The following is a 19,162-nucleotide window of genomic DNA, read 5'->3' on the forward strand; positions in this document are numbered from 1 at the left end:
CTTCTCGATGAAAAGACTTGTCACGTGCCTGCTGATGACTATATCATCATTGTCGGCGACCTTAATGGTTATGTGGGTGAAAAGGCAGACAGTAACAGGTGCCATGGGGGGAAAGGGGTTCGTTGCGCGCAATGAAAGTGACGAGCGTATAATCGATTTTGCTGACACCCATGACCTTGTACTTATGAATACATGGCTTATCAAACGATTGTCTCATCTTCCTACATTTTATAGTGGGAATAGTAAAACGCAAATTGACTATATTATCATAAGACTCCAACATTTTACCACTGTCACTGATTACGAAGTCGTTCCCTATGAAAACATCGCACCTCAACATCGGCCGTTGATTGCCGTCCTGCGAATTAAGCCACCGATAAAACAGCGTGAGGAACGTACTAGCCCGCGACGCATTAAATGGTGGCGGTTTGGTGAGAAGAAAGAAGAAACGACCATTCAATTGCCGACCACTACGAATGTGGAAGAATCATGGAACGAAATGAAAGACACGATCCACAAAGCGGCCTCTCCAGTCCGCGGTTTCACCAAGCCAGGTAAGTAGTACATCAATCGAGATACTCGGCTTTCAAATGATGATGTTGAAATGAAGGTCCGTGAAAAGAAACGCCTCTACCACAAATTTCTCGACGATAAAACGCCTGCTATTTGGGAAATTTATAAGAATGCCAACCGGGAAGCGAAGAAAGCGGTCGCTGTCACCCGAGCGAGCCATTAGAAAAATCTTTACGATAAACTGGACACCTATCAGCCAAACCAAAACCAAGTGGTCGAGGAGAACCTCCATAGTGGTGGCACCGGAAGATGCTGTACTCACTTTAGCTTGCCGGCCGTGATGCAGTAGGCGAATGCTCCAAAGGCCTAATCAGGGCGATCAGACGCGAGTCTGCACGGGGACTCATCTGAAGTGGCAAATTGGTCACGAAACCTCACCAGAGGTGTACTGGTATCATGGGAATCGAGATAGCCCCTGAACTCTCATACTTCGGGGGAACTCCCGTTGTATGTGAGTACAGCTCGGTTATTTGCGGTTGGCCCCCTAGTGGAAGCTTCATGGGGGTTGTTGGTTATGTCAAGCGAGAAGAGACCTTCGGGCCTCGGCGTGGTGTTGCGTTTCAACATGGGTGCCGTACTCCTCAGTTCGGTAGAGATTTAGATAGGTCTTGTATCCACCAGTCTGAATGCTAAACCATGCAATTGGTATAGACTGGTACCGTTGTTGCTTGTCTCAGCGGGGCTCTGATTGTGGTCACAAAATCGATCCGTGTCTTAAGAAGATCGTGGGATTAAGTCGTCCAGACAGGTGCTCACGTTAACTCCTGTAGGACTTAACTGTCAGCGCAACTGAAGTCGAGGAGGCAATGAAACGAATGAAAAGCCACAGGAACTGACGACATCGCATCTGAGCTCTGGAAAGCGAAGCGCTGGGACCCAACACTGTGACTTAGTGATTCTTTAATGGGGTTATTCAGGAAGGAAGAACACCATCTGACTGGCAGGAAAGTGCCACTGTTCCAATATTGGAAAAAAAAACGTACTCCAGAAAAATATTCAAATTACCATCCGATCCGGTTACTTTCCCATACCATGAAGATCTTCGAACGCATTCTTGATAACTGTATTCGCGAAAGCGTGGCAATAACCGTGAATCTAGCCGATTTTGTCAAAACTTGCGTCATCTGGTATGCTTTACGACAACACTTAGTGTCAGGAGAACTCGTGCGCTGGGTTCAATTGCTCTACCACGATCCGAAAAGTAAAGTGCAAAGTATGGCGGGTGTATCAAAATCGCTTCGTGTCTCTGTTGGTGTTCATCAAAGAAGCGCCCTTTCACCACTCCCCTATGTTTTTGTTATGGACACCGTCACTCGGGATATCCAACATCCAGCGCCCTACACACTGCTTCATGCAGATGATGTTTTCCTACCATCTGATAGCAAAAATTATGTCCAGCAACTTGTCCAAAAATGGAATTATCGCCTCATGCAACACGGTCTGAGATTGAATCTAAACAAAACTGAATTTTTGCGACCAATCCCCATGAAACAGGCACAATCACTATCAGCGGCAGTGATCTACCTAGAACTGAGCGATTTAAATACTTTGGGTCAACGCTATCAGCCAGTCGAGAACTGCGATATGAAATTGCTTCACGCATTAACGCAACCTGGATAAAGTGGTGTTCCACAAATGGTGTTCTTTTTGATCAAGGTATCAACGAACGTCTCAAATCTCTTAGCCTCTTAGCCGACTATAAAAGACAATGAACGGCATCTTGCGGTAATGGAGACGAAGATGTTACGTTGGACTAGTGGCGTGACACGTTTTGATCACATCCGAAATGAGGATATCCGCGATCGTTATGGGATTGCACCGATCGTGGAAAAATTGCGAGAGAGTCGTCTTCGATGGTATGGTCACTCAATTCGTGCTAACGAGAATTCACTTGCCAAGATTGGTCTGAACATCGAAGTCGATGATAAACGACCAAAAGGCAGGCCGAAACAACGGCATTTGATAGAGCCAAATGGCGAAACCGATCACGACGAGCCGACCCCGCTTATGAACGGGACAAACGCTGAAGAAAAAAAGAAGAAGAGAAGATTGCAACTATGATGCAAATCCCTTTGATTGTTGTTATTGGATGTAGAAATTAGATCAGTGACTGAAAAACAATATACTTGCATGCTAATAGGAGGAATCATTTCACTTTCATCTAATTGAAGAGTTACTGCTAATGATAAAGGAACTAATAGGGGAAGGGAATTTCAAAACTTTAGATAGAATTAGATAAGCAGATAAACAAATTTTTTCGAAGCAACAAGATTATAGTGGGAGAACCCAACATATACAAACTCTCAACTAAACATGATATTGCATTTACTGACAAACTTTCCTATTGAAAATTCTGTCTAGTCGTCCATGCCTTCTCTCCAAAGCTCACCAGAGGAATTTATCTTTTACGTCGATGTGGTAGTATCGGCTTCTTCTTGCACATTCTCAAAAGTCAGTAGGTCAAACAGAATTCACTTCCACTTTAAGTGCACTGCGCATTGCTGCAACAGTGCCATTAACTTCAAAGATAAACCAACCAATGCTGCTTGCAGCCGCAAAATTGCAGTCTGAGGCAATGTGAGCGCAATAACCGCAAATACTTGAAGAAAGCCGCGTAAAGTAAGCTGCAGCTTGGATGGTTTCCGTTCAGTATGCATTGTACATAGATAGTAAATAAATTTCAGTTCATTTGGAAAATTGCATTGACAAACAATATCTCGCCTTACTGAAAGATCAAACTTATCTGGTAATTGCATTTGTTCATTTGTTCGGATGTAGCTATTAAAGAGTTTTACTATGCATTGGATTTCATAAACATTGAATTTATCTAACTACCCAAATAAAGGCAAATGACCTGCATTTGTAAATGATTATGAAAAGCAGAAATGGAGAAAAATAAAGAAAAGATTCAACAAACAGCATTAATAGATATATTAGAAAGTAGATATCTGTTGCTGATCTCCAACACAATTCTATCAATGCCAATAGATACAATCCATTTTGAGCATATTAGCCAATTTTAGTCAACAGTCAACATATTCTAGCCTGACACCAGGAAGTCGAGTACAGATCAACTCAACAGGATCTCATTTAAATTTGATAGAATTTTTATGAGAATTGCTTCATGGTTGCCGTATCTGATTAATATACAAATGGAAACATTACTTATAATGTGCGCTTAAGGCCACCATTTTATCGCAAACCGCACTTAAATATAATTGAATTACTTAACTTCTTCATGCACTCCTATGCAAATTTAATCACGATTTTGGCCACTCCATAAGATATTTTACGCCGATTTTGTCTAATTAGTGTTGGTTTTTTTAATTTAACGCACAGTTCGTACAGCGTAGTGCTCTGTTGCACAAGATCCACATTAAATATGAGTTTCTTATCAAGAGTAAGACACCATTAAATTTCAAGCACATACCTTCACTTTTAGCAATAAAAATAAACTTTATAGTCGTACAATTTCCATCTTTACCATAAACTCATAATTACGACTAGTGGCAACTCATTAAAAGACAAATTTGTTAAAAATTAATCGGAATAATTTCACTTTTTTCTTGAAACTTATATAACGGTAAATTTCATAATATCTGAGATTATTACATATGTTTTTATTAATGAAAATTAATATCTAGAGTGAATGGGTTGAATGGGAAGTGATCCCCAAGTTGGCAATATCCACAAGCAACCAACCAACCCACAGGATTGTTCCTTTTGGAGACTCTGGGCAATACATATGTTTAAAAGTAGGATCGTTTCACGGGATTTACCCATTAAAGAACAAATAGTCGATCTTCTCGCAAGTTAAATCGAAATTCAAACAATAAAGAAGCGTTGAAGATTTATCGAAAATGCTTTTCCCATAATCGATGTCGATTATCAAACAGCTAATCCGACTTGTTTTGTATCCTGTTTTAGATTAAATTCCTCGCATTTGCTAATAATATTAAATTCCGGTTGTGAAGCATATGAGGTCGACTATTATCAATACAGTGTTTTTTATCAAATGATTTATTTAAATCGCTTTCTAAAAAATAGAGGGAAATGGAACTATGTGCACACGGAACTGTCATGTACTCATCGCTCTCCAGATTTTTTTCTTTTTCTTCAGCCTTTGTCCCGTCCACAAGCGTCGGCTCGTCGTGATCGATTTCGCCATTTTATTTTATAAAATGCCTGATCTGGATGTAACCGCAAAGCTTTTAAGTCCTCATCCAGCGTATCAAGTCACCGTTGTTTCGGCCGGCTTTTTGATCGCTTACCATCGACTTCGACATTCACATCAATCTTGGCAAGTGAATTCTCGTTAGGGCGAATTACGTGACCATACCGTCGAAGACGTCTCTCTATCAATTTTTCCACGATCGGTTCAACCCCATTTCGATCGCGCATATCCTCATTTGGGATATGATCAAAACGTGTCACACCACTACTCCAACGCAACATCTTTGTCTCCATTAACGCAAGACGCCGTTCAGTCTCTTTTATAGTCGGCCAATACTCAGAACTATAGAGAGCAACAGGGCGGACGTCATTGTGGTAAAATTTAGATTTGAGGCGTTCGCTGATACATCAATCACAAAGAACACCTGTTGTGGAACGCCACTTCATCCAAGTTGCGTTAATACGGGAAGCAATTTCATTACACAGTTCTCCATTGGCTGATAGCATTGACTCGAGATATTTAAATCGCTCAGTTCTGAGCAGGTCACTGCCGCTAACACCAATACATTGGATGGATCGTTGAATCGGGAGGGGGGAGGCATTTATTGACCCCATGAATGGTTGATCAACGGAAAAATAATTCGGCCAACTGGCCAGACCTATTAGTTTAGGCTGCTGGCGAGGATTTCTCGTTTGTTTAGGATGTGAACGAGCATTTTATGGCCATCTAGTTCCATGAGCCACGAAAGCTAGCGTTAATTAGGTTCTTTCCTTCTGGAATCAAGAACAGATTCCGCAAAAGTAGTCAAAATGTATGATGTTGCCAATCCTCCAAAAGGGTGAGAACTTGACATGCGAAAATCATAAAGGCGTTCCACTACTACTACTACTTCGTACGTCTTCTAAAATCTTCTAGAAAATACTAAAGGGAAGACTGTACACCGATATGACGTTTGGTGAATACCAATGAGGTTTTCAGACTGGGAGGTCAACAATTGACCAATTATTTACGATCTCTTGCGGCGGGCACTCGGCCGTATTGACAACTGTTTAAAGTAAGGCTTCACTCGGGAATTCCTCTAAAAGGTGGCAAGCCTTGCCAGAAAGCCAATGTCTTATACAACAACGCAGGTGAAAGCCAAAAATAGCCTGACAGGCGTTTGAAACAAACGTCGAATTAAAGGAGGGGATGGGCTGACCCCAGTACTGTTTAATCTGGAGCAGCTTATACGAAAGTTGCTTATGAACAAAAAAAGCCCGTTGCTCCATAAAGTCCTGCCAAATCAACAAAGACTAGTTAGCCTAGGAATTAATGAAAACAAAACAACAAATATGACGCAAAAACGAAAAAGGACGCGCAAGAGACAAAATATAATGATTGACGAGTAAAACTTGTAAGTGATTATAACTTACGAGTATGATAGATGGAAATGAAGTAGACGAAATAAAACACCGAACTCAGCTCACGAACAGAGCCTTCTACTCTGTTCTGACGATTTTAAGAGCCAGCTGCATACTGTGTCCTTCTGCTGTGAAATATGGATCCTTACTCAAACTTTCGAAAAACTGGTCAATTGTTTCGAGTAGTAATGATAAGAATAATAGAAGCTAAACGAATGGCGAATCAGATACAACCATGAGTTGGATCAATTATTTGACTGCCCTTAAGTTTAAAAGATTATGAAAATTGAGATACTGGCGAGAAATTTTTAAAAGGGTATTCGAAGGAAGAACAGAAGGACGGTGGGAAAACCGCGAAAGCACTGGGAAGATTCTGCTGACAAAGGCAGCGCACCACTGCTCGGATGTCCTAATTGGAGAACGCGATCGATGGATCGAGAACGCTGAAGAAAGGATATCCTGCAATTGAAAGCTCGAAATGGTCTGTATATCCTCGCAACCATTTGCAACCCTAACAGGAAAACGGCTTTGTGTCAGCTGTTTGTTCTTTAAATCTTACTTTTTGATGTGGAGTAAGTAAAAGGCGAAGTAAATTTTTGTTTATTTATTTAAGGAAATTCCTTATTGCATATTTTCCTAAGAGGGGGGAGAAAGCGAATGGCTTATTTTACGCTTAAAGCTAGAGAGCGAAATAGAGTCAAAGGACCCAAGCTGTAGGGCATTGTAGGACCGGCAAAGCCTCGGGATCGGAGAGTGAAAGTAAATCTCGAGCTCCGCGAAGGGTACATCAAAAATGTCCGCAGTACGTGTGTTATGAGACGAGGCGATACGGGAAGTAATATCCGAGTTGTCGGAACAGTCCATCAGACAATTGCAGAGTTTGAAAAGAGTACACATATCAAGGAAGATACGGCGTTGCTATAGGGAGGGGAGATTGAGGGTGCGGAGTCGTGACTGATAATCAACCCATGGAAGGTTCTTTTTGTAAAAGAGGGTCCGGGTGACTTTGCGTTGTACAGATTCAAGAGCGCGGCAGTCACGGATGCGGTAGTGGGACCAGACACAGCAATATTCAGGGATATTTCTGACAAGGGAATTGAAGAGTGTTAAGGAGGGCTGGATTTAGGTAAAGTCGGAGGAATAACGTAGGATAAAACCAGACATTTTAGAAGCTCTATTGATGATGTCCCGAAAGTGGGAATTGAACCGAAGTTTATTGTCGAATATTACACCCAGGTCTTTGAAGAAGGTCAGTAGGGAAAGAGGTTGGGGATGTTGGGGAGGGGGGGTTTAAGGGAATATCGCATCCAGTGGCACTTGTTGACATTCAGTATTAGCTTGTTGACCGAACACCAACGGACTAAATTATCAAGTTTGGACTGTAAGAGAGCACAGTCCCATGAAAACGAAACAGAGGCAAACAATTTAAGGTCGTCTGCGTAAGGCAAATACGGGCAGGTGAGGATGGAGGCGAGGTCATTGATAAAAAACAGGAAGAGTAGGGGACCAAGTATAGAGCCTTGGGGAACACCAGAGGAAGAAGAGAAGGAACCAGATGAGTGACCATGAAAAGGAACTTTGCAGGAACGATATGAGCGATAGGAGGAGAGCCAAGAGATGACTGAGGGAGGGAAGTCTAGTAATGAAAGTTTAGAGAGTAGAATGTTATGGTCAACGGTATCAAAGGCTATGGAGAAATCAGTATAAATGGCATGTACCTCCTGTCGTGATTTCAAGCATTTAGCAACAAAGTTGGTAAAGACCAGAAGATTTGAAGCCGTTGATCTATGTTTCACGAAACCATGCTGCTCTTTGACTCTTTGACTTTGTGGTGACCGAAGTGCGCGGTCAACCAGTCGTTGACGTATCTTTCCAGGATTTTGGAGCAAGAGGAGGGAAGAGAAATGGGGCGGTAGTTCACAGCAAAGAAAGGGTCTCCGCTCTTGAGGATAGGAATGATAAGGGCCTCTTTCCAAAGACGGGGAAAGTAGCATTCATCTAGACTTTTGTTGTAGATTATACTCAGGGAGAGGGAAATGTGTTTTCTACAGTTAAGGAGAATGAGATTAGGAAGCCCATTGGCGCCAGGTCCGACATTGGGGTCAAGATTACCAATGAGAAACTCAAACAAAAAAAGGCGTAAGGAGAGGAATGGCTAGAGATTCGGAGGAGTCTGCAATTTTGAAAGGTGTAGAGGGTGGAGGGCTCTAGGGAGAAAACACTGAAGAGAAGTAGGTGTAGAGAAGGTCGCAGGACTGTTGTGAGGAGTTGACAGTGGAGTCAGCGAAACTGATAGAAGAAGGGAAAGATTGAGTTGGATTACGAGATCCGCGAGCGTTAGACCAAAAGGGTTTTCAATTACCGCGGACAAGGGCGGCTTCGACGTTCAATAAGTACCTTTTACGCGCTTTTCTGACCATTGACTTCACAGTAGAGTGTATAGCCTTAAAGTGGGCAAGGTCGGCGTCATTCTTAGAAGCCCGAAACTTCTGGAAACTGAGAGTCCTAAGTTGGATGCGGACTTGATTTGATGACAGGAAGCAACTTCCTTCCCTCTGTTGTGGTCCACGGACTCCACTTTTTTGGTTAAACACCCAAGTTCCAAAAGAAAAGAAGAAAAAATCTTGGCTGACGGTTTCGTCCAGAGCAGAGGCAACTCCTCAGACGCTGCCTCACCTCTGCCCAGGGAGTAGCATGACCGAAGTAAGTTACTTCGCTCTATACATATCTACCCTAGGTTTCAATGCTTTAAGGGGGTCATCCCGTGTGTCGGGTTGGAGAAATCGATTTTTTTTTACATGAATTGTATCTATATATAGTGGAGAATATGTGGGCAAAGGGATTTTCCGATATTCCGAGTCGTTCAGAAATTACAGTGTTAAACAGGTAAGGAGTTTGTAGTCGCGGCTAGAGTACTCGATGAGAAAGAGCATCGAATTTTTTTTTACCTGTTAGTTTTTTACCTGAGCCTTATAAATTCGAACACAGGTATAAATATAAAAATATGGAAAACCAATCAATTGTCTAAACTTGTTTGCTGTTTGGAATAAAAAGGATAATCCAGTCTAGAGTGAGCACTGAAAGGCTTTCAAGCTATACTCAGTTATATTTTGTTATAAGTATTGTGCTGTTTGTGTGTTCAGTGATTTTTTTAAATGGATCGTATGAATGGAGATCGCTTTAACGTTCAACGTCATACCCGCGCTAGAAAGCGAGTATTTCATGGGAATCGATACTTATCAGAGAAGAAAAAGGACTTCGCATCAACATCAGCAAAGAAACTTTTAGCAAACATGAACATGGATGTTCCAATTGCGACAAGTTTTGTATATTGTATATTGGATTTTGCTGGACTTTTCTCCGGTATTTCTGCAAATTTCTGCAAATAATAAAATATACGTAGTAGTAAAAAAGGAATACGTAGGACATGTCGAGAAAAGAATGGGAACGCGGCATAGAAATGCAAAGAAGAATCACAAAGGCATTGGTGGAAAAAGGGCTGGAAAACTTACTGATAAGGTTATTAACGACCTCACTACATTTTTTGGGCTGGCTATTCGTCGACACGCAAATTCGATAGAAGGAATGAAGCAAGAAATTTGGGCAACTTTCTTCCATAAATATTCTACAGACGAAAATCCTCAACATCAGAATTGTCGAGCAGGCGAGGACAGTTGGTGCAAATGGCGCAAAGCGGAAGCTAAAGGAGAACTGGATAGCTTCCACCAAGAGAAGGCAACTTTGACTGAAGAAGTTCAAACAGTCATCAAACCAATCTACGAAGATTTGCCACGAGATAATCTCTTGAACAGATGTTTAGGAGCAGAGACCCAGAATAACAATGAGTCGTTAAATGCATTGATCTGGACTTTCGCTCCTAAACACCTTCATTCTGGGGCCAAGGTCAGAAAAATAGCCACTTTTCTGACTGTAATTATTTTCAATGAAGGATTCATTGGCATTTTCAAAATCCTAGTGACAATGGGATGTCAAGTTCGTCACATATGTCAGGTTTATGTCGACCGCCGTAATGATGCGCGAATTTGGCGGCCCGAACGACGATCGACTGACCTCGCTAAAAGAACCAGAATTGAAACCAGGGAGCAACAATCGGTCTTACAAGACTTTTTTGAAGAAACGGAGGGTGCTCTCTATGGACCAGGTATAGCAGATTAATGATGAGTTAAAATTTTACTGTTGATAATCACATTTTAATTTTCAAATGCGTTTTTCTGGAAACTACATCTTGAAAATCGGCTGCCAGCATAGCTCAAAATCTATCCAACCAAATTCTTTGAAATTTTCACGACTTCTTTAATACATTTTTCTACGGTCCGCAAACTAGGATAATTGCAATCGGACGGGTCGTTTTTTTTTATTCTTAAAAAAAGCCGTAAAAAAACACCAAAATTCAAAAAATTAACTTTAAAAGCCCACCAAAAATTTACCTTTTAATATTTTCTAATTATCCTAGTTTGCGGACCGTGGAATATTGTCCACATTAAATGCCGTTTAGTTCTTTTCATCAGATGAACACAGCGCCCTCCAGCGTGGCAGCAGGAAAACACCTTTTTTTGGAGATGGGTGCATAAATTGACACGTATTCCAAAAACTAGCTAAGATAGCAAGCTGAAAAATGTATCACATATACTAGAGATATCAATAAATATATGGTGAAAAAATCATGTTTCTGTTTTTATCCAGTCCTCCAAAATAATTTTTCAAAAAAATGCAAAAAAACGGCCTTCACACGGGATGACCCTCTTTAAGTAAAGCACTTTTTCTCTCATGTAGCAATATACAAAATTATCAAGCCCCGTTGAAAACGTGTATTTGGACGTCCAAAAACATAGAACATTTTTAAATTTTATAATTAAGCTACCATATTTGAACCTGATAATTTGAACTTAACGTAAACAAAATTTTCATTACAGTTGTAACTGGCTCAACCGACGGAATTGGAAAGGAATATTGCCATGAGTTAGCTAGGAAAGGAATTAATATTGTACTCATAGCAAGAAATAAGGAGAAGTTAGTGAATGTCGCCAATGAACTAGGTAAGCTGTTATTAGGTTAGCAGTTTGTAAATAAATGAGCTGAAATCAAAATCCTTTTTTTTTTTCAGAAAGTCAACATAAAGTTAAAACAAAATGGATTGTAGCTGATTTCAGTAAGGATAAATCAATTTACGATCACATCGCTAGAGAGTTAGAGGGAATCCCTGTTGGGATCTTAGGTAAGATAGTATAATAATTATGTACTTTATCAAAACAAGCATTTTATTAAATGTACCCATACATGCTACAGTATTACAGTAACTCCAAGATCTAAGCTTCTGCTAATAACAGTGAACATTATATGTAGACCCCTGGGCATTAATTCAGGATTGGTATCCATATGTGCATAAAAATGGTTGGTGAAGATTACATGAATTGTTGAACTGAACTACGAACATACAAGACGTTGCCATGATACTTCACGGAGTATCTGCTGGAAGACTGTCGTAATTTACAACAATCAAGTTTTATTCCACTGTTTAATTATTTTTGTACTTGAAGGATATCAGCAAAACGATATGTCGTTAAAACACTTTTTCCATAACTTTTTAGCGGCAATTACATACGTCCTTCTACCTGTCCTCAAGGTAGTTTCCCATCAACACCTGAACGTACGTATGCAGTTATATGTAAGTGCCAACGTTCCCATAACAATTTTTAACGTTGTGTACTGAACCAGTTATTCAAAAGAAGCTACACTTACTTCTTATCTGCAGAAATATCATCCAGTACCAAGACATTACGCCATAAGATAATTCCATCTGACATTGACACGGAACGTGATTTTATGAAACATTACGTTTATAATTACCTTCCGGCATTGAAGACTGATGATGCCTCGTTCAAACTATTATGGGTAAACTTGCATTGTTCATTTGCACAATATTATAGCAAGAATTCTTGGAGGTCTCGGGAAAATCGAACAATTGCAATTCATAACACGTACGTAGTCTATGAATTCATATTCGTGAAAAATAAAGAATCATCATCTATACAAATGTATTTAAATTCTGAAATTTCGACAGTTCCATATTTAGAGTATGCATTTGATTAAATATTCAATTATTAGTCGACCTAAATTAAAAGCATTTAGCCGCTTAGAGAATATGTTCATTGGTAATTGAATGATCATGTTCAGTCTCAATAGCCCCGACAAAAATACCTCATTTACACAATGGCTGCAATTGTTGCCAGAAATCCTTCCTTTCAATCTCCCGTAAAAGTAATAATTACCAAGTAAACAACAAAGATAAATTTGCAGTTTTGGATAAAGTCTTTAAGCAGCTCAGTAGAAAGTGTTTATTACCTCCAGAATATTTAACAGCTTTATGTGAAAATTGTAATCTAATGACCTTTATTTTTCTGACCTGTTATACTAGTTCTGCTGATTAACTCAAGTTTAGCACGTCTAGCATTTATTGAAGATAAATACGGATAAACTCAAGACATTATCATTGAAATCAATTTACATTTAATATCCGTCTCAATCATAAAGTACATCAAAGACAATAGAAGATGAGATAAATGAATGGAAAGTGCTTACCAAACGATACTCTAACCATGGAGAATTCAAAAAATCACATTATATATACCTAATTCGCACATAATTTATATATATCCCATTCAGAAAGAAGCCTTCCGGGGAGTTGGGTGATATACATCTCAATAGACTTTGCAGATTCGCCATTGCTATCTGCAACAAATACCTGGATAATGCACGCTAATTGAACACTTACAGCCCCACTATCAACTTTTACTCTCCAATTCATTTTAGTTTCCCTTGGGCAATGCAAAACAGCAGACAAGGGAGTGGCTAGTCCTCTGCGCCGCAAAACAGATATAGGCTGACTGGTTGTCAAGGTGGGGAAGAGCGACGGTTGGTATACAACAGGCTTGGATCGGAAATACAACGATGACTTTCTTTTGCTTCAGCCTTGATCCCGTTTACAAGCGGGGTCGGCTCGTCGTGATCGGTTTCGCCCTTTGGCTCTATCGAATGCCTAATCTGGGTGCAATCTTGAGGCTTTCAAAACCCCATCCAGCATATCAAGTCACTGTTGTTTCGGCCTGCCTTTTGGTCGTTTACCATTGACTTCGAGGTTCAGACCAATCTTGGTACCATCGAAGACGCCTCTCGCAATTTTTCCACGATCGGTGTACCCCCATAATGATCGCGGATATCTTCATTTCGGATGTGTTCAAAACATGTCACGCCACTAGTCCAACGTAACACCATCGACTCCATTACCGCAGGACGCCGTTCATTGTCTTTTATAGTCGGCCGACACTCAAAACCATAGAGGGTGACAGAACGGATGACATTGCGGTAAATTTTCTATTTGAGACGTTCCTTGATACGTCGATCACAAAGAACACCAGTTGTGGAACGCCACTTCATCCACGTTGCGTTAATGCGTAAAGCAATTTCATAATGCAGTTCTCCATTGGCTGATAGCGTTAATCCGAGGTATTTAAATCGCTCAATTCTGGGCAGATCACGATCGGTCGCCAAAAATTCAGTTTTGTTTAGATTCAATTCGAGGCCGTGTTACATGAAGCGATCATTCCATTTTGGAACAAGTTACTCTAGATCATTTTTGCTGTTAGATGCTAGGAAAACATCATCTGCTTAAAGCAGTGTATAGGGCGCTGGGCGTTGGATGTCCCATGTGACAGTGTCCATAACAAGAATAAAAAGGAGTGGTGAGAGGGTACTTCCTTGATGAACACCAACAGAGACACGAAGCGGTTTTGATACACTCGCCATACTTAGAACTTTACTTTTCGGATCGTGGCAGAGCAATTGAACCCAGTGCGCGAGTTCTTCGTGTTGTCGTAAAGCATACCAGATGAGTTCGTGTGGCACACGATCAAACGCTTTCTCTAGATCCAGAAATGCAATGTAAAGACGGCGATGCTTCTAACGGTGTTACTCCATGAGTAACTGCATAGCATGTATTTCATCATTAGTTCCGCAGTTTTTGACAAATCCGGCTGGATTCACGGTTATTTCAATGATTTCGCGAATACGGTTGTCAAAAATGCGTTCAAAAATCTTCATGGTATGGGAAAGTAACGGTCGGACCCCTTAAAAAGTTATGTTCTTCAAAATAGAGATTACTTTGAAATCATCATGGTAAAGGTTATCCGAAAGGGGAGGGGGCATGTAGGAGGAAGGAAAATGATCCATCTTTCTAACTTTGTAAAGAATTCATACCGGCCACTACTTGTTACAAAGCTACGACGCTCCGAAAAGAGGTTATTTTCATATCATTAATAAGCTTATTGCTAGGACAACCAACAGCGCGATGTGCAAGGGTGGTTACACAGGAGGTCTGCCTCCTTGCCCCTCTATTACCCTCCACGCGGTGGGAGGAGGTGAGAGGGCAAAGAGCGGCCCTCCTCTGTAACCATCTGGTACGTCGCGACACCAACCAACAACACCCCACCAACGAGCTTATTAATGTCCCCTTTTCGGGACACGATAACCTTTCCACAGGGAATGACGCTCACAATTCTTCAACAGTATTATAAGGCCCATAGACTATCAAACAAATTGTGCAACGCATGCTGTTGCGCAATAATTTTCTAATGTTTGGGCACGTTTGTGTGCGTTGCGCTAATGTTTGACGAAGTTCAAACATGTTTGAAATCTTTTGCGGAACGGAGACGTTTATGCAGCGCGTTGCGTTGTGTATGGGCATATTGTGCTTCGTTGTGCGATATTTTTCAGCTGACTGCTGAAGTATGATTCTCGTGAAGGTAGAATTTTCAACCTCATCCCCGGACGGGATGAAAAGTTTATGGAGGAGGAAGGGGGTGGTGCCCTCTCTTTAAACTCGGTCAAAACTCGATGCCCCCATCGTCCTTAAAATGTTATGGACATTCAAAGTGGTGTTTCTTTTACATCAGTATGGCGAAGTTGAATTTTCAAGCCCATCTCTTGAGGAGGACAGAATGGGGAGGATATGTAGAAGAAAGAGAAAAGTTCTCTTTTTTAACTCCGTTAAAGGACAGCGACAGTCGCCATCCCTTTTAACGATGAATTTTAATCTTGAGCCCTCCTTCCGGAGTGATAAAAAATGTCCCCTTTTGAATTCCCTCCTTCTACTGGGGGGTATTTTGATATCATCATGATAAAGTTTGGGTTAAGTGTAAAGAACATATATAGAGCGAAAAAATATCTCTCTTTTCCACTTCCGTTAACATTAGAGCATCTCAAAAAGGGGCTATTATTAACTACTCGTCGGAGATTTTCGTAATTTTCTTTCTTCGTCCTTGCATTTGCCTGTATGTCCTTTCTGGCACTCATTGTCAAACCGCTCTTTTTTCCGGCGCGGGATTCATATCCAATCACTTCTTCCGCTGTTGTTTCTCTCTCTCTTTTCCACTTCTGTTAAAGTTACAGCATCTCAAAAAGGGGCTATTTTCGAATCATAAATAAGCTAGTAAAGTAATTACCGACCCAATGTAGAAGGGGGGCTACAGGGGGGCCACCCCCAACTCTTCTATCCCGCTCGATAAAAATACAGCCAGATGCAATACCATTTTAATGGCATGTTTCTCGTATCGTTTCCAACTTGTAATGTTTGTTATGTTTTTGCAACGTTTTAACAAAATTTTACTAAGTGTATGGGAAATACAAGGCACAACGCAACGTTGCGCATCACTCCGTTGGGCAATTTGTTTGACAGTGTATGGGCCCTATTAGAAGGGTAGATCTTCTTCCTCCCGCAAAGGCTCTTCATCCTCTCCTCTGATAAAACAAACGCCGGCGTTGATAAAATAAATTTTACTCTCGTTCCATACCCTCCTTTTTGACCAGGGAAATGGAGCTCAAAATTAACCCTACCGTTTATAACATAAAAATAGCCACACCTTAGGGCGCCATAACTTTTCAAGATTTGCGCTCTATGTCTGATCCCTATCTCTTCTTAACAGAGTATAGTTAAAAATTCAAACTTTACCATTTTGATATAAAAACCCGACTTCGTTGAGCTGTAACTTTTTAAGGAAGTGACCGCCACAAGTTTTCATTGTGTTTCAAAAGAGAGGACCTCCACCCCTTCCTCTATAAACTCCTCAGCGAGATGGTATTATCAATTCAAACTATACCGCTCGGTCACAGTAGTTGATTAACAGTAGTCATTTATATCGGACCTAACATTTCTCACTTATATATATATGTATTTAGTTTTCCCACTGATGTCTTAAAATATATGAAAGATTTCTCACATCTCTTTCTTATAAAAGCGGTCTTGAAACTAATTATGTATTACAATTTTACCTATACCGTTCATAATAACATCCAGCCAAATTTGAGAATTATCACCGCACGATACAAATTCTGGAAGGCGCTTGGACGTTATTATAATTTCTACTCTACCTTATCTGAAACTCATTTTTTGTAACTCCCAAAGATTTCCCGAGAATTAGTATAATCTCATCACTTGTAACATATTGATATTCATCTTGTTTTATTTACTTCTAGTCAATAATGTGGGTCTCATGTACGACTACCCCGAAGAACTGAGCAAAGTACCAGAACAGCGATTATGGGACCTCATTAACGTCAACATGGCTGCCTGTACAATGATGAGTCACATGATAATACCTCAAATGAAAAAAACTGGGAAAGGTGCCATCGTGAACATATCATCTGGAAGTGAACTTCAACCCTTGCCGCTAATGGCTGTTTATGCTGCTAGTAAGGTATCTGAGCAAATACAATTGACCGCTACTCAGCACTTAAGTTCAACGTACTCCATAAATTACCATAATCTAATAATCGGCTTTTATTTACTTCTTTTAATAGCTTTACGTTAAAAGCTTCACGCTTGCCCTACAGCATGAATTAGCCCCATATGGACTTACCATTCAACTTGTTACGCCAATGTATGTTGTCACAAAAATGAATCAATACTCGAGTGAAGTTATGAAAGGTGGATTCCTAATACCAGATGTGAAGTCTTTTACCAAATCCGCAGTTTTCACATTAGGAAAATCTAATGAAACAACAGGTTATTGGAGTCATGGACTACAAGTAAGTAAACATTCAAATACCATAATTGTGACAACACTTACACAATATTACAATTCTTACTAATATTCTGAACGATGAATTGAAATTCTTGTAAACATCCCTAAAATCTGGAAGTTATTCAATTCAACAAAGATTTATTTAGTTAACTCCTACATTCCAAGACTTTTCTTTTTTTGATAAATGTTAATAATGATATAATTAACTTGAACTATTTTTCCAGTACGCTGTTTTCAAGTTGGTTCCCTCGTGGCTTCGAGCTTCAGTTGGCCATAAAATGAATGCGCATTTCCGGAAAATGTACTTTTTAGAACAAGAACAAATTGAAACCATTTCCTAATTTTTTGTTTATAAAATTATATTGTTATCTGCCTTTGTTTCATGTATGTACATTCGCTTAGTTCATAAGACTAAATTAAGCCATTGTATTTGAAAACAGTTTTGTAAAATTTATTACCAAATAAATATTTTTAAGGATATAATTGTATTTCTCTAAAATATAATACCTTCTAAGCTCATAAATGATGGAATTAACAAAACCAAATAAATTATTATATTAAACTATTGGATCCCGGCGTGCTCCGCCACTCTCGAATACTAACCTTATATCAAATACATTGGGTTTTATTAGTCCAATTTAATATATTAGTGCAGACAATATTTTTTGTCTGATTTATGGTGCATGGGTAAATGAATTCGCAATCTGGACTATGCTATAATATAATATGTATGTAATGTAATTCATTATCATCATCATCAACGGCGCAACAACCGGTATCCGGTCTAGGCCTGCCTTAATAAGGAACTCCAGACATCCCGGTTTTGCGCCGAGGTCCACCAATTCGATATCCCTAAAAGCTGTCTGGCGTCCTGACCTACCCCATCGCTCCATCTTAGGCAGGGTCTGCCTCGTCTTCTTTTTCTACCATAGATATTGCCCTTATAGACTTTCCGGGCTGGATCATTCTCATCCATACGTATTAAGTGACCGGACCACCGTAACCTATTGAGCCGGATTTTATCCACAACCGGACGCTCATGGTATCGCTCATACATTTCGTCATTGTGTAGGCTACGGAATCGTCCATCCTCATGTAGGGGGCCAAAAATTTTTCCGAGGATTCTTCTCTCGAACGCGGCCAAGAGTTCGCAATCTTCTTGCTAAGAACCCAAGTCTCCGAGGAATACATAAGGACTGGCAAGATCATTGTTTTGTACAGTAAGAGCTTTGACCCTGTGGTGAGATGTTCCGAGCGGAACAGTTTTTGTAAGCTGAAATAGGCTCTGTTGGCTGCCAACAACCGGATTTCATCATCGTAGGTTTTATCGGTTGTGATTTGCGACCATAGATAGGAGAAATTATCAACGGTCTCAAAGTTGTAGTCTCCTATCCTTATTCTTGCTCGTGTTTGTGTTTGACCAGTGCGGTTTGATGTTGTTGGTTGATTCGTCTTCGGTGCTGACGTTGCCACCATATATTTTGTCTTGCCTTCATTGATGTGCAGCCCAAGATCTCGCGCCGATATCCGCCTGCTCGATCTGGATGAAGGCAGTTTGTATGTCTCGGGTGGTTCTTCCCATGATGTCGATATCGTCAGCATAAGTCAGTAGTTGGATGGACTTAAAGAGGATCGTACCTATTGCATTTACCTCAGCATCACGGATTACTTTCCCGAGGGCCAGGTTAAAAAGGACGCATGATAGGACATCCCCCTGTTGTAGACCGTTGTTGATGTCGAATGGTCTTCAGAGTGATCCTGCTGCTTTTATCTGGCCTCGCACATTGGTCAGGGTCAGCCTAGTCAGTCTTATCAATTTCGTCGGGATACCGAATTTTCTCATAGCCGTGTACAGTTTTACCCTGGCTATGCTATCAAAGGCGGCTTAAAGTCGATGAATAGATGGTGCAACTGTTGTC

The 19,162-nt window shown here is 40.4% G+C and overlaps 1 protein-coding gene across 1 annotated transcript in view; it reads left to right on the forward strand.

Annotated features, from left to right (window-relative positions):
• LOC119646696 (inactive hydroxysteroid dehydrogenase-like protein 1) overlaps window positions 1-17,721 on the forward strand; it is a 67,051-nt gene extending 49,330 nt beyond the window's left edge. The window contains exons 2-6 of the mRNA XM_038047260.1: window positions 11,082-11,204; window positions 11,273-11,383; window positions 16,696-16,916; window positions 17,020-17,247; window positions 17,468-17,721. Of these exons, the coding sequence (XP_037903188.1) occupies window positions 11,082-11,204; window positions 11,273-11,383; window positions 16,696-16,916; window positions 17,020-17,247; window positions 17,468-17,584 (800 nt within the window). The 3' untranslated portion in view covers window positions 17,585-17,721. The remainder of the gene's footprint in view (window positions 1-11,081; window positions 11,205-11,272; window positions 11,384-16,695; window positions 16,917-17,019; window positions 17,248-17,467) is intronic.
• Window positions 17,722-19,162: the final 1,441 nt, after the last annotated feature.

Source organism: Hermetia illucens, chromosome 1, assembly GCF_905115235.1.
Source record: "Hermetia illucens chromosome 1, iHerIll2.2.curated.20191125, whole genome shotgun sequence".
NCBI lineage: Eukaryota > Metazoa > Arthropoda > Insecta > Diptera > Stratiomyidae > Hermetia > Hermetia illucens.